At 46.8% G+C, this 21,984-nt stretch overlaps 1 protein-coding gene and 1 long non-coding RNA gene across 2 annotated transcripts in view; one reads left to right on the forward strand and one right to left on the reverse strand.

Moving 5' to 3' along the window:
* Positions 1-21,984, forward strand: part of LOC103215298 (uncharacterized) — a 60,021-nt gene that overhangs the window by 20,496 nt on the left and 17,541 nt on the right. The window lies entirely within an intron of this gene.
* On the reverse strand, positions 11,122-18,855 carry DEFB1 (defensin beta 1). Its single transcript, XM_007961613.3, has 2 exons — positions 18,652-18,855; positions 11,122-11,356 (listed from the first exon to the last, which is right to left on the reverse strand). The coding sequence occupies exons 1-2, from the start codon at positions 18,710-18,712 to the stop codon at positions 11,211-11,213; spliced, it is 207 nt and encodes a 68-aa protein (XP_007959804.1). The 5' UTR covers positions 18,713-18,855; the 3' UTR covers positions 11,122-11,210.

The raw sequence follows: 21,984 nt of genomic DNA on the forward strand, positions 1-21,984 counted from the left end.
TCCCTAAACCATGATAGCTAACTGTAGCTCATTTGTTAGTCCTACAAAGTCAGACTGGTCCCCAGGCAAGAAGGAGTTTTTCTGATATATAATCTTGCAGCTAATTTGTTAGTCCTACAAAGGCAGACTGGTCCCCGGGCAAAAAGGGGTTTTTCAGGGAAAGAGCTATTATCCATTTTGTTTCCGAGTTTAAACTATAAACTAAATTCCTTTCCAAGGCTAGCTCAGCCTACACAGGGGAATGAACAAAGACAGTTGAGAGGCTAGAAGGAAGACAAGGTCCATTAGGTCTGATCTCTTTCACTAATATAATTTCCTCAGTTGTAATTTTGCAAAGGTGGTTTAGGTCCTGCCTCTCATTAGAGGGCCACTTGTTGAGTGAAATGGTCTCAAAAGATAAAGACGTTGCCTTTGATGCGGGTGATAGAGGAGAGAGGCTGAGCCTGACCCCATGTCCCATGCTAGTGAGTGGGGCATCAGGAAAAAGAAGGAGATTCTTTAACAAAGGAAAGCTGCTAAAAAGCTATGGAATTGGACTGAGAGACTATCAGCAGTTTTTGGAAGAAGAAACCATTTCATGTTTGCTCCCTGTGAAAGAAAAATATCTTGGGCCCCCAAAACTCACTCAGCTAAAAGGAAAACTCCAGCTGGAAACTGCTTAGGGCCAACCTGCCTCCCATTCTATTCAACCTGCCTCCCATTCTGTTCAACCTGCCTCCCATTCTGTTCAGCCTGCCTCCCATTCTGTTCAACCTGCTTCCCATTCTATTAAACCTACCTCCCATTCTATTCAAAGTTATCTTCCTGCTCATTGAGATGAATGTATATCTGATGGCCTCTTTTGGAAAAGCTAATCAGAAACTCAAAATAATGCCAGTTTGTATCTCTCCTATCTGTGACCTGGAAGCCCCTTCCTGCTTCGAGTCTTCGTCACTTTCCTTCAAGTTGTCCCATCTTTCCAGACCGAACCAATGTACTTCTCACATATATTGGTTGATGTCTCAGGTCTCCCTAAAATGTGTAAAACCAAACTGTGCTCCAACCACCTTGGGTACATGTCATCAGGACCTCCTGAGGCTGTGTCACGGGTGCACATCCTCCACCTTGACAAAATGAACTTTCTACATTAACTGAAACCTGTCCCAAATTGTGGGGGTTCACATACCTAACGAGTCGCGTCAGTCAAATCAGTTATAACACTTTGCTGAGTAAGTTCTCACAATCTTTTTACCATTCTATTACCACGTTTGCCATAATTTTAAGGGATAAAAACAAGGGCCTGAGAGTTTTAAGTCTTTGTCCAGGTAGACACGCTGGTGGGTGGTGGAAGAGGAACTGGACCCAAGGCCTTCGCCTTCCCCTCTCTGGATGATTTCTAGTCTGTTCAGTTTCAACTGTGACATCCTTTCTGCTCCAAAGCCTTTCAAGTTTCCAGTCGTACCTGACTTCTGTCTTCTTCTACATATATTCTGAGTCAGCCCTGAGTCATACTCTAGGCCACAGCTGGAGGCTCTTCAATCCACAGAAGCAGCAAAACCACCTTATGAGAGATGGGGGCAGAAGGAGGCAGCCAAGAAAACCATGTGTGGATGGGCCAGTCAGGCTCCTTCGCGCAGGCCAGCTGGACGAGGTGACTCAGGTGTCCCGTCCAGGACATCTCCAAGAGCAAGATGGAGAATGAGGAAGGAGACTGCAATGAGCTGAGTTTTGATTGTTTGTCAGGGACTGGCTGGGCTGGATGAGTGCCACACAAAGGTTATCTCACTGAGTCCTCACACCAGTCTGGGAGGTCCATTTATTCTGCTCACTTTTATACACCCAAGAATGCAAGAATCAGAGAAGTCGAGCAGCTTGTCCAAAGGCCCGGGTCAGTCTGACTTGAGAGTCAGCCTGTGGTTTCCTGCACCACGTGGAGTTCAGGGTGACCTATTTTGGTGCTGGGTCATAGTGGCTGGAGGAGAGATTCTCCAGTGGCTGGAGGGAGGGGATCTAAGGGGAGCTGGGTTCACAGAGCATGGGGAGATGAGGAAAAACACACTAGAAGCTCTGGCTCAGGGGGAGGCAGGAACGCTCTGGGGTGAAATGTGTTGTGAACCACGGGATGATGGCAGCCACAGGAGAGGACATCTCTAATCACCCTCTGCCCTGGTTTCTACAAGAGTCACCAGGCTGGTTAGGAAGCTATTGTTTCTCAGCCCCAAACTCCCTACTCAGTACCTGCCTTCTGGTGGGGCGGGCCTGGGAAGGGCCTGCTCAGCTCTGCCCACAGGGCAGGGAGGGAGTAGGGAGGCTGGTGGGGAGGGGGGTAGGCTGGAGGGGACCGGATGTGTGGAAGCTGGTGGGGAAAGGGGAGGCTGACTGGGTGGGGGGGCATGGGGAGGCTGGCAGGGGGTAGGGGAAGCTGGCGGGAGCAGGGAGGCTGGCGGGGAGCGGAAAAACTGGCGGGGAGGTGGGGGAGGCTGGCAGGGAAGGGGGAGGCTGGCGGGGAGGTGGGGAAGCTGGCGGGGAGTGGGGGAGACTGGAGGGAGTCGGGGAGGCTGGCGGGGAGGTGAGGGAGGCGGGCGGGGAGTGGGGAGGCTGGCGGGGAGTCGGGGAGACTGGAGGGAGTCGGGGAGGCTGGCGGAGGTGAGGGAGGCTGGCGGAGGTGAGGGAGGCGGGCGGGGAGTGGGGAGGCTGGCGGGGAAGGGGGAGGCTGGCGGGGAGGTGGGGAGGCTGGCGGGGAGTGGGGGAGACTGGAAGGAGTCGGGGAGGCTGGCGGAGGTGAGGGAGGCGGGCGGGGAGTGGGGAGGCTGGCGGGGAAGGGGGAGGCTGGCGGGGAGGTGGGGAGGCTGGCGGGGAGTGGGGGAGACTGGAGGGAGTCGGGGAGGCTGGCGGGGAGGTGGGGAGGCTGGCGGGGACAGAGGAGGCTGGCGGGGAGTGGAGAGGCTGGCGGGGACGTGGGAGGCCGGCAGGGACAAGGGAGGCTGGTGAGGAAGGGCTCCTCCTGTGGCTGCTTCCTGAGGTCTTCACAGTCCCCCTACCCTACCTGTACCCCCACCTGGCAGCAGCAGTTTCTTCTTGTGACAGCAGATGGATTTGATTTTGCAGTGTTTCCAACCCAGAATCAGCCTCATAACACCCTGTTGGAACTCATAAGGACCTGTAGGGTGAGGCAGGCGTGCTGGCTGGGTCTGCACCTGCAGTTCTTCCTGCCACTAGCAGACTGCCTCTGGGCAAGTAGCAGACCCAGAAGCATCATGTACACCCAGGGGTGGTCTGTTTTTCACCCCTTGTTAGGTTGCTATCAGTCTGCATGAAAGTCTGCTGTGAATAGGACTCTGCTGGACCAGGGGCACAAAGTGCTCTGAGACACAGGGCTGCTCTCTGGGCTGCTCTCTGGGGTCCAGGTGTGGGAGGAGGCAGAAGGCGCAGGGTGCGTGTGCAAGCAGAGGATGCTCAGGAGGTTTGGGTGCTTTAAGGGGAGAATGTGTCAACTTAACATAATAGAAAGGGTCAGAAACTAGTTTACAGAGGGTTTATTCAAGTACAGAGGTTGAAAATGGGTCCATCTCTGGGAAGCACAGATTCAAAGAATAGAAGTCGGTGTTACCAAGTGTAGAGATTTGGGATTGCTTTATATAAACAAAACTTAGGGGAATTTCACAGAATTCAATGTCTGTGTAAGGCTTAATGCATAGTTCCAATGATCTGATTACTTGAGGGGGGCCTCTTTTGGAAGGGTATATGTAACATTCCACACTGCCATCTAGGCTGAGTGAGGGTCAGGACTCTTTTTTTTTTTTTTTTTAATTTATTATTATTAAACTTCAAGTTGTAGGGTACATGTGCACAACGTGCAGGTTTGCTACATATGTATACTTGTGCCATGTTGGTGTGCTGCACCCATCAACTCGTCATTTACATCAGGTATAACTCCCAATGCAATCCCTCCCCCCTCCCCCCTCCTCGTGATAGGCCCCGGTGTGTGATGTTCCCCTTCCCGAGTCCAAGTGATCTCATTGTTCAGTTCCCACCTACGAGTGAGAACATGCGGTGTTTGGTTTTCTGTTCTTGTGATAGTTTGCTAAGAATGATGGTTTCCAGCTGCATCCATGTCCCTACAAAGGACACAAACTCATCCTTTTTTATGGCTGCATAGTATTCCATGGTGTATATGTGCCACATTTTCTTAATCCAATCTGTCACTGATGGACATTTGGGTTGATTCCAAGTCTTTGCTATTGTGAATAGTGCTGCAATAAACATACGTGTGCATGTGTCCTTATAGCAGCATAATTTATAATCCTTTGGGTATATACCCAGTAATGGGATGGCTGGGTCATATGGTACATCTAGTTCTAGATCCTTGAGGAATCGCCATACTGTTTTCCATAATGGTTGAACTAGTTTACAATCCCACCAACAGTGTAAAAGTGTTCCTATTTCTCCACATCCTCTCCAGCACCTGTTGTTTCCTGACTTTTGAATGATCGCCATTCTAACTGGTGTGAGATGGTATCTCATTGTGGTTTTGATTTGCATTTCTCTGATGGCCAGTGATGATGAGCATTTTTTCATGTGTCTGTTGGCTGTATGAATGTCTTCTTTTGTGAAATGTCTGTTCATATCCTTTGCCCACTTTTGGATGGGGTTGTTTGTTTTTTTCTTGTAAATTTGTTTGAGTTCTTTGTAGGTTCTGGATATTAGCCCTTTGTCAGATGAGTAGATTGCAAAAATTTTCTCCCATTCTGTAGGTTGCCTGCTCACTCTGATGGTAGTTTCTTTAGCTGTGCAGAAGCTCTTTAAGGAGGTAGTTAATCTATAACAAAGGTCTGTGGTTCGAAGGCAGAGGTCTGGTCTCTGGTGTTTCCTAGTTATTTACAGAACAAGAAGAATGAGGAAGAGTTAAGCTGTAATCCCAGCAGCAGAATTGCAAAACGTGTTCCATGACCCAGATCATAGCCACACCTCTCTCGAGGCTTAGAGAGTCCTGGAGGTTCCAACAGCTTTTAAATTTAATTTATTTTCACGAATGCAATTATATAAATATCCTGGCTAGGAAATGTCCAGGAATGCCTGGAGCATAGATTTGAGAAGACTCCGTAAGACTAATTAACAGGAGAGAAATGCCCAGAATGGGTCTGGAGTCACAGGTTGGGGGACAGAGAGCCATGCCCAGAGCTGAAGGAAAGTGAGAGCTGGAGTGCTGCCTGGGAAAGGCCCAGAGGGGAGGAGCTCTTAACCAAGGAGGTGAAATGGGATGTGAGGTTTATGGGATTCAAGACACCAGGAGAAAGTTAAGCTTTGGCCAGTAGGGCTCCATAGGGAGCCACAGTGATCACTATGGTGACTGCTGCCTTGAACAAATGGTAGGCAACTTCGCTAAAGGTGGGAGTTGAGCTTATCTAGCCAGGTATATTAGCCAGTATGTGAAAGCCAGCTGGAAGTTCAATGTATTTATAGTTGCAGTGTGTGTTTCTAAACCAAGTCTACCGGGCCCAGCAAAGTGACATCAGAGACTTTAGACAGAATACCCCACAGGCTGGGGTGGGGAGGGAGCAGTGCTGGCACCAAGTGTGGATGCTTAGTGTGTGCTGAGAGTAAGTGGGGCTCTGCCTGGGGGGCTGTGGGGGCAGCAGAAAAAGCTATCTTTAGAGTCCCTTACAGGAGACCTGTTTTTGTGACTTGTCTGAAAAAGGTCGGTCAGGTCAGACATGACTAAACCCAGAAGCAATCATTTCTACAAGTGTTCCCGCTCGTGCTTATCAGTAACCTGGGTTTTAGAAAACAGCAAAACAAAACGGAAACAAAAACAAAAACAGAAACCCAATTAAGCAAGACCCTTTACTTACCTTCTGTAGGTGTCTGGTCTCTGTGGGTAGAGTGAGTCTGGGGAGTGGGGGGGAGCAGTGATGACACATCTTTGCATGCCCGGTTTGATGTCAGCTACAATAATCAAACATGGGCTGGGCACGGAGGCTCGCACCTGTAATCCCTGCACTTTGGGAGTCCGAGGAAGGTGGATCACAAGGCCAAGAGATCGAGACCATCCTGACCAACATGGTGAAACCCTGTCTCTACTAAAAATACAAAAATTAGCTGGGTGTGGTTACACATGCATGTTGATCCCAGCTACTTGGGAGGCTGAGGCAGGAGAATTGCTTGAACCTGGGAGGCGGAGCTTGCAGTGAGCTGAGATCGTGCCACTGCACTCCAGCCTGGTGACAGAGTGAGACTCCATTTCAAAAAAAATAATAATAATAAATAATAATAATAAAACTCACAGCAGGACCCCTGGCTAGCTGGGGAGGAGGCCTGTGTGGGCATGTGTTCCTGGGGCCAGCCTAGGAGAAAGTGCTTTTCCTGGGTGTGTGCCCAGGTCACCTGGCTGTAGGACATGCTTCAAGGAATGGGTCTGCCAGGTCCCAGTGTTCCTGGAGCAAACTGAGGGTCTGTGCTATCTTGTGGCCCAGTAATGAGATACAGATGAACTGGGGAGGAAGAGAGTTTTTATTTCTGTAACCAGTTACAGGGAGAAGGCCTGAAAATGATAACCAGACCAACTCAAAATTACAGTTTTCCAGAGCTTCTATACCTTCTAAACTATATGTCTACGTGTTAAGTGTGCATTCATCTAAAGACATAAGTCATTAACTTCTTTTAATCTGTAAGTAAGGTCTCAGTCCTGAAGACCTTCTGGATCCTCAGTAAGTTTACTTAATCTAAATGGGTCTTGGTGCTGGGGTAATTACCCTTATCTTGTCTCCTGCTGAATCAAAGGTTTGGGGAGTTCCTTTAGACCCCAACAAACTTGTCTGTGGAAGCCTGGGGAGTTTATTCAGACCCCCAATAAAACTTGTTTAAACTTAATGGTCCTGTTAAGAATTCCTTCATCATCTTGTCATGCTTCATGGCCCAGGAAAAGCCTAGGGAAAACCTTTGGTGGGCTCTTTGTTACAGTCCAGCCTTTTTATAAGGGCACTGGCTCAATCAGCTTTTAATGTTTAACATAGACAGTCAGTGCTGGGACAGTTGTAACGCAGGCCTACATTAGTGAGACCTGGCCTGCCACAACAGGACAGCAAGGGAGGCAGGGGAGAACCAGGGAAGGTGAGGCTGAGGTCGAGGGTCAGTCCCCAGCCCCATGGTGGACCTCTGGTCCTCCTGCACCTGGGTGAGCTCCGGCGAGAGCCATGTGGCTTTCCTCTAGAGAAGAGCCTGTCTCCCATCCTATTATGGGAGCCTCCTCCTCCTCTTCCAGGTCTTGTGGATAATGACCAGCAGGGTGATCCCCAGTGAGCACGAGTGTATTTGCCTGTCAACAAGGGAACAAGTGAATCAAGTTCCTGTGTGGTTCACGGAGGGGGAAGATCAGGTTTCACTTGTCGGGAATGGCTGGTGTGTGCACTTGGAGAATATGCTAGTGAACATGGAGGGCTGTACCCTGTCCAGGTGGCAACAGGGCCTGTAGTCTGCACACGTTTGGTTAAAACATTCTACACCGGGCCGGGCGCGGTGGCTCACGCCTGTAATCCCAGCACTTTGGGAGGCCGAGACGGGCGGATCACGAGGTCAGGAGATCGAGACCATCCTGGCTAACACGGTGAAACCCCATCTCTACTAAAAATACAAAAAACTAGCCGGGTGCGGTGGCGGGCGCCTGTAGTCCCAGCAACACGGGAGGCTGAGGCAGGAGAATGGTGCTAACCTGGGAGGCAGAGCTTGCAGTGAGCCAAGACTACACCACTGCACTCCAGCCTGGGCGACAGAGCGAGACTCCGTCTAAAAAAAAAAAAAAAAAAAAAAAAAACCTTCTACACCACTCATTTTTCAGAAAGGAGTCTTCCTTTAGGTGGATGAGGCACTGTCAGAGGGAGTCACTCTGAGTTCTGAGTCACTGTTCAGTCCGGGCTGGTTGGAAGCAGTGGGTTGAATCTCAGCATTCAGGTTTGACATGTTCTGGGCAAGGACTCCTCTAAATGGAAACTTTTCCCTTTCCATTCCTTAAGGATGTGAAGAACCCAGCAGCCTTTCCTGAGGCTGTGTCTTCTGTGCATAGCGTCTCCTAGGACCATTCTAAAACACCCCTCCATGGATCTTAAAGCACCCCCTTTTTCCCTTAGGAGGGGGAGTTCTGGAGCTCCTTAATCTGAAGTCAGATGGATCCAACTAAGAGAGAAGAGAGAACTCCAGGCTGCCCCCATGGTGAACAGGCTGGGCCCAGCCTTGTGTGGTCCTTAGAGACGACCACAGTGGATGAGATGAAGCTATCAGGGCACTGTGTGTACAGAAACAGCAGGAATCAAAACGGTATATACTCAATGAGTGCAATGCTAAAAAAAAAAGTTTATGTGCCAACTCGGATTGGGGAAGTATACTGGGAAAAACAGGCCAATAGTAGATTTGATTGGGAGACTAGTGTTTTGAGCAACTTTTGTTAAGCACCGTTTTGTATTTTGACTGATTGTGACAACAGTATATTTTTCTGCTGATATTTGTGGGTTCTCAGGCTTCCGTGGTGTAAAACAACCTTGATCAAAATGTGAATGGTTCAAGAAGTTAGTGAATCAGCTTTCAGGCCTGTCTGGAACAGAACAAAGGGGCACCCACTCAACAGCTCACTAAATTTCTTTTAAAAACCTGTTGTCTTCCAAGATTTGGGACTAATAATAAAAAAGCCTCAGGTAGGTTTTGTTCAAAAATTACCATCAGTCTGTGATCTCACAGAGGAGATAAAGGCAGGGGAATAGGTATTTCTCCCAAGCCTTTTATTGTGATGATTTTAAAAACTATTATTTTTCAATATTTTGGATACTTCATGTATTTTCAGAAGAAAGCAGCCATGAACAAGTGTATGTATATTGAGAGTTAACTAGAAAAATCCATTTTCATGGAAGTTCTCATTCTAAACATTGGACAGAATCAGTTCTATCCCCTAAACCAGAGGTTGGAAAATGATGACCCGTGGCTGAATCTGGCTTGCTGCCTGTTCTTTTGAACACAGTTTTATCGAAGCACAGCCACTCCCATTTACTTACGTGTCAGGCAAGGATTCTTTCACTCTGCACTGGCAGAGTTGAGTACTTGCGACAGATGGGATATGACTCACAGAATTGAAATATTTATTATCTGGCCCCTTAGAAATATTTGCCAACTCATGTGCTGAGCCACTGACATCGCCATCTAATCCCATGTGGCAACCACTGGCGGTAGATTTGCGGTTTAAACTCTTCCTGGCCACTAATCAGGGTCCATTGATACAGGAAGACTGTTTTTTTTTTTTTTTTTACAGAGTCTCGCTCTGTTGCCCAGGCTGGAATGGAGTGCAAAGGCATAATTGTGGCTCATTGCAACCTCTGCCACCCGGGCTCAAACAATTCTCCTGCCTCAGCCTCCCAAGTAGCTGGGATTATAGGTGCCCGCCACCACAACTGGCTATTTTTTTTTTTTTTTCAGTAGAGACAGGGTTTCGCCATGTTGGCCAGGCTGGTCTTGAACCCCTGACCTCAGGTGATCCACCCGCCTCGGCCTCCCAAAATGCTGGGATTACAGTTGTGAGCCACCACGCCTGGCCTGGAAGACAGTTCAATATAGGGGCCAAACAAGGTCACATGCTGGCTGTCTTGTCTCTTTTCTGTCTTTCTTTTTCATCATGGCATTGGTTTCTTGGAGACACGAGGTTATTTTTCCTGTAGAATGTCTCACACTCTGGACTTGACAGATTGCTTCCTGTGCTGTTGTTTCACTTGTTTCCGGAAGTCCTGTGTTTTCCATAAACCAGTAGTTAGATCTAGAAACTCAATTAGTTTCAGGTTCCATTTCTTTGGGCAAGAATAGTTCATGCCTGGTAATGTGTAATTCTTATTACATCACAACAGGAAATCCATTAATGTCTGGTGGTCTCAGTTTTAGGGAGGGTAAGAGTGATGATCAAGTATGCCCTTAACCCTCGCTTATCAAATTCCCTGCCAAGCTTTTCACCAAATGGTTCTAAAACAGTCCATTGATGGTGGCTTTAGACCTATAATTTAATTCAGGGTTGCAATATGGTGATTTTATTGTTCTATCATCCCTTCTTCATTTATTAGTTGGGGAAATTCTATGAAGAAAGCAGTTCCTTAACTATTGTTCACCCTAAAATACAGTTTGTGCTGAAAATGCAGAAGAAATTTCTGGAGTGATAAGTTGGTGCTGTAACAAGCTCTAATTATAAATGAAACTATTTAATTGTCATTATGAACTCATGGATGTTTATATACTTGTGTGCGTCCATCAGTTGTCATCATTAGTTGCTGCAATTAGGGAAAATGTCTCTCTGTGGCCAGTGGGCTCCGCTTCAGTTTGGAGCTGGTGTTCTTTTGGTGTGACCCCTCAGTCTTTGAGAGGTCTTCTTTCTAGCACAACAAAAGAACTCAGCTTCTCTTGTACATCTTATGCTCCAGACTTGGAGGCTGCCATTTCTCCAAGTAGTCCTGGAGATTCTCAAATGCTAAAGTTAACCAACACACTGCCCTAAGACCAGAAAGGAGAAAAAATGGAAGTCCTGGGTTCCAATGGACTCTTTCACTGAGCAGACTACTAAGACCTCTGAATTATGTGGGCACTGAGAATCAGTCACGTGTTGGGACCGACGTGGTGGCTCATGCCTGTAATCCCAGCACTTTTGCATTTTGGGAGGCCAAGGCGGGTGGATCACCTGTGGTTAGGAGTTCCAGACCAGCCTGGCCAACATGGTGAAACCCTGTCTTTACTAAAAACAAAAATAAACCCCCCAAATTAGCCGAGTGTGGTGGCAGGCACCTCTAATCCCAGCTACTTGGGAGGCTGAGGCAGGAGAGCCATTTGAGCCTGGGAGGCAGAGGTTGCAGTGAGCCGAGATTGTGCCACTGCACTTCAGCCTGGGCGACAAGAGTGAAACACCATCACAACAACAACAACAACAACAAGAATCAGTCACGTGTTGGTTTGCGGATCAAACACAGTGGAGGTGACATCACCCAAGCCTAGGTCATCACTATCACTCCCCTATTCCCGGCAGGCTTTTTGGTTCGACCTGTCACATATTCCAACCCATGCATCCTAATCCCCTGCTTCTTTACCTCTTCCAATTGAGACACAAGATTCGTTTTGACCCAAAGGAGGTATACTTCAAAAACAATTTTTCTTTATTAAAAGAATGCTTATAAAAAGTCCATTTCACTTCTGCGTCCTTTCTTCTGGTCACTCCCAGCTCACTTGCAGCACTTGGCTTTCCCGTGGTAACAGGTGCCTTGAATTTTGGTATAGATTGGGCAGGCAGAATAGAGACATTGCCCTCCACTCCTGACGCAGTTGTAATGGTCAGATCTGTGGCCAAGACCTGTGAGAAAGTTATCGCCTGTAAGGAGGGAACACAGACACTTCAGACTCATGGCTTGTAGCTGCAATGATTTGAGAACATCTCGTGAAAGCAGAACAAATAACTCTGCAAAACACTGGGAAGTCTTCTCTTCCAGAAATTTGCACATGATTGATCTTTGGGGCTACTCATGAAATGAGGTGTCTGAAGAGCTTACTCAGTCAGGGGCTATGCCAGCTGTGGCCAAATACAGGCCAAGGAACCAACAGTGGGGTTCTGAGTGGGGTTTTCTTATGCTGAGAGATTTTAGGTGTGCAGAGAATTCAAGTTGTTTTCCAAATAAGTTTTCCACCTTGTCTCACCACACCCCAAACTCACATCCTGTGTTTTAGAAATGTGGAAGCAGGTGCCACTCTTCAAACACAGCCTAAACTTCCCTCCTTCCATGCCTTCAGTTACACTGTTCCCTCTGCATTGAATCCCAGCTCCCCCACTTCCCACATCACTATTTCAGCTGAAATCGAGGATCCTTTCACGTCAGGCTGAAATTATTGTTACTCTCTAAAGCTTTCATAGTTTTTTTTCTACTCGGAATTTATTTTGCCCTTCTCCCAGTATCCCAGATCTCATAAATAGAGACAGTACTCTGGACTAGGTTTCTATTCCATGCAACAGGGAACAGTCGCCTGTGATATTCCTGGCCAGGGACCAGCAGGCCATCATTTTGCATGCCTTCATTGGTAGGCGTTTTGGACTGAACTGTGTCCCCTAGGAAAAAAATTCCTGTGTTGAAGCCCTAGCCAGTGCCTTAGAAGGTGATTGTATTTGGAGAGAGAAACTTTAAAGAGATGATTCAAGTTAAACACGGTCATTGGGGTGTGCTCTGATGCATACGACTTGCATCCTTATAAGAAGAGATTGGGACAGACACACACAGAGGAAGGACCATGTGAGGACCCAGGGAGGAGGTGGCCGTCTCCCAGCCAAAGAGAGAGACCTGAGAAGAAGCCAACCCTGCTGGCACCTTGATCTCGGAATTCCAGCCTCCAGGACTGCGAGGAAATACATTTCTGTTGTAAAACTGCCCAATCTGTTTATGGGCGGTTTAAACTATAAACCTGGTAGGCTGAGCAGACTAATACAAGAGGCCATCGTCACCCTAGGAGACAGTACATTCCAATGTCGCAGATCTCTGTTGGAAAGATGGCTTTCACACCAATGGAAATTGTCCCATCAGTAACTTCCATCCAGCGGCTATTTTTCTGCTTTTGCAGTAATTCCACTTTTCTTTTTTTTTGAGATGGAGTCTCACTCTGTCGCCCAGGCTGGAGTGCAATGGCGCGATCTTGGCTCACTGCAAGCTCCACCTCCCATGTTCACACCATTCTCCTGCCTCAGCTTCCTGAGTAGCTGGGACTACAGGCACCTGCCACCGTGCCCGGCTAATTTCTTGTATTTTTAGTAGAGACGGGGTTTCACCGTGTTAGCCAGGAGGTCTCTGACCTCGTGATCCACTCGCCTTGGCCTCCCAAAGTGCTGGGATTACAGGCGTGAGCCACTGCGCCCAGCCAGTAATTCCACTTTTGAAAAACTCTTCTCATTGTCCTCAATGCCTGGTTTCTGGGCCCTTCTCAGACCTCTTCACTCTCCTGTGGATGTGTTTAAGTTGGCCAATAGACTTCCCAATGTTTGAAACCTGGTATCAATACAGAGTTCCTTCAATGTGTCCCACCAACTAAGGCCAAAAAAGGCTTCATTTCTCTCATTTTGTTCACTACAAAGCAGCACTGACCAATATGGTTGCCACATGGTTCCTGTGGCTGTTCTCACTGAGATTAATTGAAATCATCCTGTTCGCATTGCAAGTACTCACGAGCCCTATGTGGCTAATGGGTGCTGCATTCATCGAACAGCAGATATAGTCTTTTTACTACCGCAGAACGTGCTATTGAACTTGATTTCAATAGAAGGGACCCTGTGTTGATACCGGGCTTCAAATGCTGGGAAGTCTATTGGCCAACTTCAACATATCCACAGGAGAGTGAAGAGGTTTGGGAAGGGCCCGGAAACCAGGCATTGAGGACAATGAGAAAAGAAGAATTTTTTTTGTGTTGCTGTGGAGATGGAAGAGAACTGAGAGACACTCCGGTTCTCCCATGCCATTACTCAGGGAGGCGTCTTGGGCCAAGGCCACTCATTTGTTCACACAAAACACAGTCTCTTGATTGCCAGCTTATATTCTTTTTCTCTGATTGATTCCTAATGATGCTGTCTGGGATTGTACTGTGTTTTAATAATCTCGCCACAATGTTGGCCTCAAGTAAGATCATGACCATTTAGACTCTGCCAAAGTCTCCACTTACTGCTTTAGTCTCCCTGTACTGGAGGCTCTCTGCTGGAAAGATGCTTAGAGGATGCCTACTCCAACCCACACTGCAAGATGGAACCTCTCCAAGTGATTATCTGTTTAGAGAGCTCAGTTGAGCATATAAATTTGAAAGTACTTTGAAATTGTGAAGGTCCTTGTTCTTGATTGTTCCTCTCAGTAATCAGATTGTTGGGTATATACATGCTGAGTAAGCAGAGGAGGCCCAAATTTAATATGGGTGTAGCTTTTTAGAGCCAAGATGGACTTCAGAGCTCAATTAATTCAACCTGTCTGTGATCCTCTCCCCAGATGAAGCAACAAGGTTCAGTGATGTCTCCAGAGCATGTAGCTGGTCAAAGACCAACCCCAGACCAGAATGGATGCCTCTTGACCTCACTTCAGTTCTCATTTCACTTCACCACACTGCTGCTTGACTGTGGTGTCATGGTGCATAACCAGAACTAATTTCTGGCATTACCTTCCAGGATATAGTACATTATGGGATACAAAAGGAATTGCAGCAAAATTAGTGTCAGGGTACTTTGGTTACATTTTGTGTTCCACAACTAATCTACTGTGTGATCTTTTGCAAACCACTCAACATTTCTAGGCCCCCAGCTTCTCAAATTTAAAATAGAGGAGACTATGCAGCCGTAAAAAAGAATGGAAGCATGTCCTTTGCAGCAACACAGATGCAGCTGGAGGCCAATATCCTAAGCAAATTAACACAGGAAAAAAAAGCCAAATATCACATGTTCTCAGTTATAAGTGGGGACTAAACACTGAGACACTGGGGGCTACCAGAGGGGAAGGGAGGGAGGGGAGTGAGAAAAACTAGCTGTGGGGTACTATGCTCATTACCTGGGTGACAAGATCATATTCCAAGCCTCAGCATCTGAGTGGGTTTGGGGTGGGGCTGATACTTTGCATTTTAAAACAAGCTCCCAGGTGACACTGAAGCTTCTGGTCCAGAGGCCATACTTTTAGAACCTTTGGTCTGGAATATTGAAGTTCCTTCCTGCTGGAGCAGTCTATGCTACTTTCAGTCTAGGGGTCTTTTAAAAGCACTTGCCTTTTCCATTTTTTTCATGACATTTGCCTTCCCCCGTGTGTTAGATTTCACTGTGCACGTGTCTGTTTCTGTTATATGCTTCTTAAGATATGTTTGTGTAATCTAAAGGCTTCTGAAGGTTTTTGTTTTCCAATAATTGTGGACCAGGCAGCCCAAAAAGAACAGCTAGAATCTCTCTCTCTCTCTCTCTCTCTCTCTCTCTCTCTCACACACACACACACACACACACACACACACACACGTGCACTTTGTAGGGATCAGAGAACCAGCAGTGAAGAATTACTAGGTCAAGATTTGAGAGAAGAACAGAAACAAAAGCAGGAACATCACATCCTACCAACATAAAAAAGGTTATATTGAAGGCATAAAACATTTTGAAATAAAGAAGACCTAAATGAGTGGACATGCTCTGTTTAAACATTTGAAAATTACTTTTTAAAAAAATTAATCTTCTGGTTCAACCAAATACCATGGGAATCCCCAGAGGTTCTAATTTGACAAGCTGATTCCGAATTTTATTTGGAAATTCAAAGGGCCAAGAATTGCCAAGACACATTTGGAAAAACGTGGGAGATCTTGCTTCACTGTATTTCAAGACTAATTATAGAGCCACTGTAAGTAAGGCAATGTGCTGATGGCACAAGGACAGAAAAATGTCCAAATGGAATAAGATAAAGAGTATAGAAAGAGGCTCATGCCTACATGGAGAATTGATGTAGAATAGTAGTGGCTCAGCAGAACAGTGGGGAAAAATAGTCTTATCAACAGTTGGTTCTGGGCTGGGCATGTTGGCTCATGGCTGTAATCCCAGGACTTTGGGAGGCAGAGGCGGGCAGATGACTTGAGGTCAGGTGTGTGAGACCAGCCTGGCCAGCATGGTGAAACCTGGTCTCTACTAAAAATACAGAAATTAGCCAGGTTTGGTGGCAGACACCTATAATCCCAGCTACTCGGGAGGCTGAGGCAGGAAAATCGCTTGAACCCGGAAGGCAGAGGTTGCAGTTACCCAAGATCGCGCCACTGCACTCCAGCCTGGGTGACAGAGCGAGATCCAGTCTCAAAAAAAAAAATTGGTTCTGGACAATCAGATATTCATATTGGGTAAGAAAAAACAAGAAAAAAAACTTGACCCTTACTTCATACCGAAGACACACACACGCACGCACGCGCGCACACACACACACACACACCCCATTGCCAGATGGATTATAAGCCTAAATGTAAAAAGAAAAAAGATAAAGTTTTAGAAGACAATACTGGGGACTATTTTCATGTCTTTGATGTAAAAAAAGTCTTCTTAAACAAGATCCAAAGTGCAGTAACCTTAGGGACAAAGACATGACACATTCGACTACTTTGAAATCATGATGAAAGCCTCTGTTCCAGGAAAGTTTCCACTAAGAGAGTGAAAAATCAAAACGCAAAGCAAGAGAAGATATTTGTAATGTATATAATCGACAAAAGACTTGCATACAAAATACATAAAGAACTACAGATCAGTAAGAAAAGACAGATAATCTGATAGAAAACATGGGCAAAAGAAAAACAGGCATTTTACAAAAAATAACTCAGTTGCCTGTAATTACATATAAAAGGGTCCAGCTTTTATTTATCAGTGAAATGCAACTTATTATTTATCAGGGAACTGCAAATTAAAACTCCAATGAGCTATTGCTACACTCACCAGGTGGCTAAAATTGAAAAATAATCGATGTTATCAAATGTTGGCAAGGATACAGAGCAAGAGGAACTCCTATTCACTGCTTGTGGGAGTGCAAATTGGTGTAAACAATTTTGAAAAACAGTTTGGCATTGTCCAATGCTATTGAATATATGCATATCTTATGATCCAGTAATGCAACTTTTCAGCATGTAGAAATAGAGGCATAAGGGGCACCTACTGGCCAATAGAAATGTGTGCATAAACCAAGTTGTACTATTCAACCTGAATATTAGTGTGGTAAAAGTATAAAGAATATGAAAAGTTATCACCATAAAAGTCAAGTGAGTGATTATTCTTGGGGGAAGGAGGGAGTTGTGACTGGAAAGGCTCAGGAATAGCTTCTCATAATTCAATTTAGATATAATAGACTGAAAACACAAATTCTTTATGTTAACAAAGTGCCTTTCAAACTCTTTTGAGTTTGGATTGAACCAGAAATTTCTCACTGCTACTCAGTAAAAACATATGCACAGACCCCAAACTGAAATATGGGTGTAATTAAACAGCATCTACTTTTACTACATGGCACGAAGTAATATTTTCTATTCTTTTTAAAAAAACATGGGCCCAGCACGGTGGCTCACACCTATACTGCCAGCACTTTGGGAGGCTGAGGCGGGCAGATCATGAGGTCAGGAGTTCAAGACGAGCATGACCAACATGGTGAAACCCCATCTCTACTAAAAAATTCAAAAATTAGCCAGGCTTGGTGGCATGCGCCTGTAATCCCAGCTGCTCAGGAGGCTGAGGCAGGAGAATTGCTTGAACCTGGGAGGCGGAGGTTGCAGTGAGCTGAGATTGTGCCACTGCATTCCAGCCTGGGCGACAGAGTGAGACTGTCTCAAAACCAAACCAAACCAAACCAAACCAAAACAAAACAAAAACCGTGGTAGGCTTGGTGGAGTGGCTCATGCTTATAATCCCAGAACTTTGGCAGTCTGAAGTAGGAGGATCGCTTCAGCTCAGGAGTTTGAGACCAGCCTGGGCAACACAGTAAGACCTTATCTCTACCAAAAAATAAAAATAAAAAAATTAGCCAGGTGTGGTGGTGCATGCCTGTAGTTGCAGTTTCTTGGGAAACTTTCTTGCTGAGGTGGGAGGATGGCTTGAGCTCAGGAGGCAGAGGCTACAGTGAGGCGAGATCAAACCACTGCACTCCCACCTGGGTGACAGAGTGAGACCCTGTCTCAAAGCAAACAAACAAACAACAAAACAAAACCAAAAAACCAGAAATCAAAAACCAAAAAAACACGTGGCAGCAACAGGCGGCATGAAATTTCTGCATTTAGAATGCTTTTGTACTCAGCTTTCAGATGGAAAAACTGAGGCATAATTGGAGTAAATTAAGCCTATCTGTTGGATAAAGTGATGGCCTAGAGAAACTTACAATAAGATCTTACAGAGGCTTTCCAAACTGGAGCACTTTTAGGGTCATCCGTCCTAGCCCCTCATTCTGCAAATGAATAAACCAAGGCTCAGCGCCATGTGACTTGTGTGAGCGAGGGATAGGGCTGGGATAAAACATGTCCCCGATTCCTCCTGCAGCGTCCCACCATCATGTCAGGGTCATGGCTGCTTTGGTTCAGAGAAGCTGACATCCACCTGGCTCACAGGAAGCCCCCTCCTATTGACTGGGGAGACCCCTAGCCTGGAGAACGTGGATGCATTTCTCAGGCGAGGGAGAGGACCGCCTGTGGACCCTCCCTGCCTGTGCACGAGGTGAGTCCAAGGCACCGGCTGAACTGGCCTGGTGGGTGGGGCAGGAGCACCTCACCTGTACTAGGGCACCCCAGGAGGCTGCACCCAGTGACCTGGGCAGAGGAGGGGGCTGGCCCTTCTCTCTGCACAGGAAGCCGGCCTCTCAGTGTGGGGAGCTGTCTTGCAGGGGGAGCAGCAATCTCATCTACATAGAATACTGTCTACATGTCCAGGACAAGGATGCAGGCAGCTGCCTGTGACAAGCTCCATAACCCTGCCATGCTCACTCCTTGGCTGCTCACAGACCCCGAAGGCTTGGCAGGGCTTGCCTGCTGCCTTCTGCCAACCACAGGATGCTTTCCTGCTGCTTGTCCCTCCTCCCTTGGGACACGGAGGCAGCCATCTGACGGTCACATCATCCCCAGTGTCCCCAGTCCTGGGGATGGGAAACTCTAGCAGGTACCAGAGCTTACCTGAGGCCATCTCAGACAAGAGTAAGCAGAGAGTAAACAGCAAAAGGTAGGAAGTTCTCATGGCGCCTGGCAGGCAGCACCCAGGATTTCAGGAACGGAGGAGTGGCTGCTTTGGAGGCTGAGCTGACAGAGGCTTCCAGAGGCTGGAGTGTCGCTGTATTTATAGGACTGGTGGATTGCACAACCTCGTCGACGGAACTGAAGGGAGGTGCCACAATCAAGGGTGAACTTCTAATCACTAACCCCTGATGTCATTTGCCCTGAGCAGTCGGCAGTCACATGGCACGTTGTCTCCATCTGGCTGCCGCTGGATTTAGCTTTCAGCCTGGAGCCCTCCTGTTTGGTGCCAGCTCCTCCTGTTTGGTTTTCTAGGTTAGGCAGTTCTGATGGGGTTTCTGGAAAAGGCAGTTCACACTGGAATCCCTCCTTCTGGATCCAATGGAGGAGAGCCACAGGGAAGCTCTGAGCAGGGGCCACCTGGCTCTGAGCTGGTGTTGGTCTCTTCCTGCAAGATAACCTCAAACTTCACCCTCTTCCCTTGCAAAAGCAGAGCTGGTTGTAATGAAGTTTCTTCTTCTGGCCAAGGCTACCTTCTCATTTCTCCCCTTACACAGAATACTCTCCTTGATGGACCAAACTTCCTCTTTTCCCTCTAGATGTGTTCTTGGGATGTTTCCAAAGGGTACTCCTCAGAAAGTGAGCCCCCAGTGTGGCCCTTGGAGGTCGAGGTCTGGTCCAGCCTGGGCCCACCCTGCAGAGCTGCAACTGCCAGGCTGGGATGCTCTTTGCGACTCTCCAAGTATCCCTCAGGTTTTCCTTGATTCTAAAGATTTAAGAAACATTTCATTTATCACTGATTTTCATTGTAATTCTGTGAGCAGCTTTCCTGATGTCTCCGCGGCTTATTTTCAAGCAGCAGACGCTGGCTCTTGCTGACCAAGGAAGGGAAGAGTTTATTCGGAGGATATCAGGGTTGGTGGGGGGTGGTGGCGTTGCTGGAGAACCCAGCTTGAGGCTCAGTTTCCAGGAATGACATCCACCCTACATTGTCATGGTGGTCTGATGAGAACCCCATGCTGTAGCCACATGGCATGAGACACCCAGAGTGAACTGACCCTCAACCACTCCACCCCTGGCAGAACGCTGTTCTGCACCCAAACATGTACCTGCCATATACTCCCACTGCACCCCTGCCAGAGAAAGACAGAGACCCAGAAAGATGGACAAACAGAAACAGAGACAGAGGAAGAGACAGAGACATGCAGAGAGACAGCAGAGAGACACAGAGAAACAGAGAGATAGAAACAGAGACAGAGAGAGATGGAAATAGAGAGAGATAGAGATAGAGAGAAATAGATTGAGAGAGACAGAGACAGAAAGATGCGGCGGGATCTTGCAGTTAGCTCATTGAGGCAGTTCACAGAGGGTGTTAAGCCATGCCTGACCTCAGAGCAGTGAGATTGTGGAAAGAGGGAAGAAAGAAGCGGAACACAGGTCTCCTTGCTGCTTCTGGGTGAGACGCGATTCAGCCTCTTCCAAGTTCCTCCCAAACACCCTCTGTGAACTGCCTCAATGAGCTAGCTACAGGATTCCATCAGATCTGTTTCTGTCCCTTTCTTTCTGTCTTACTGAACCCACACTATGATTCTTTGACCAGGCCATATTATCCTCATGTTAGAGAAGAAAAACGCTGAGGTGCACAGAATTGAAACCAATTGCCCAAGGTTACCCAGCCAGTAAATGGAAAACTGGTGTAATAGCCTGGAAAGCCTCGTTCCCTAGCCTCTGTGCTGACCGACTCCTGAGGAGGCTTCCGGATTATTACACTGGGTGTGGGTTCAGTAAGATTGTGAAAGAAAAATATCTTGGGCCGCTTCAAGCTGGGAACTGCTCAGGGCCAATCTACCTCTTTTTCTATTTAAGTCATCTTTTTGCTTCCAGAGATACATGCGTATTTTGATTGCCTCTGTTGGAAAGACTTATCAGAAACTCAAAAGAATGCAAGCGGTCAGGGCACAGTGGCTCATGTCTGTAATCCTAACACTCTGGGAGGCCGAGGCAAGCAGATCGTCTGAGGTTGGGAATTCGAGACCAGCCTGGCCAACATGGTGAAGCGCCGTCCTTACTAAAAATACAAAAATTAACTGGGTGTGGTAGCACACACCTGTAATCCCAGCTATTCGAGAGGCTGAGGCAGGAGAATTGCTTGAACCCAGGACACGTTGGTTGTAGTGAGCTGAGATCGCACCACTGCACTCCAGTCTGGGTCACAAAACTGCACTCCGTCTCAAAAATAAAATAAAATAAAATAGGATAAAATAAAACAAAAAGAATGCAACCATCTGTCTCTCACATATCTGTGACCTGGAAGCCCCCAGTGCGGGGGGCCTTACTTTGAGCTGTCTCTGCCTTTCTGGACAGAACTAATGTACTTCTTACATATTGATTGATGTCTCATGTCTCCCTAAAATGTGTAAAACTGAGCTGTGCCCCGACCATCTTGGGCACATGTTGTCAGGACCTCCTGAGGCTGTGTCACAGGCACATCCTCAACCTTGGCAAAATAAACTTTCTAAATTAAATGAGACCTGCCTCAAATTTTGGGGGTTTACAAGATAATAAAGTAAAAAATCTCAGAATGCTGCTGGGCACCATGTGAGGTCCGATGATGTCTGAAGATCCTGGGAGGGGAAGGAATCTAAACCCTGGAATCCTGATTTTCAGGACTGACGTTTTCTGCTCTGAACCTGAAAAACATTTTGCTTTATTTTTTAAATTAATTTATTATTATTATTTTTTATTATACTTTAAGTTCTAGGGTACATGTGCACAACATGCAGGTTTGTTACATATGTATACATGTGCCATGTTGGTGTGCTGCACCCATTAACTCGTCATTTACATTAGGTATATCTCCTAATGCTATCTTTCCCCCCACCTCATGACAGGCCCCAGTGTATGATGTTACCCACCCTGTGTCCAAGTGTTCTTATTGTTCAATTCCCAACTATGAGTGAGAACATGCGGTATTTGGTTTCCTGTCTTTTCTGAGAATGATGGTTTCCAGCTTCGTCCATGTCCCTACAAAGGACACGAACTCTCCTTTTTATGGCTGCATAGTATTCCATGGTGTATATGTGCCACATTTTCTTAATCCAGTCTATCATTAATGGACATTTGAGTTGACTACAAGTCTTTACTATTGTGAATAGTGCTGCAATAAACATACGTGTGCATGTGTCTTTATAGCAGCATGATTTATAATCCTTTGGGTATGTACCCAGTAATGAGATGGCTGGGTCAAATGGTATTTCTAGTTCTAGATCCTTGAGG

The sequence above is a fragment of the Chlorocebus sabaeus genome, chromosome 8 (genome assembly GCF_047675955.1).
Source record: "Chlorocebus sabaeus isolate Y175 chromosome 8, mChlSab1.0.hap1, whole genome shotgun sequence".
Taxonomy (NCBI): Eukaryota; Metazoa; Chordata; class Mammalia; order Primates; family Cercopithecidae; genus Chlorocebus; species Chlorocebus sabaeus.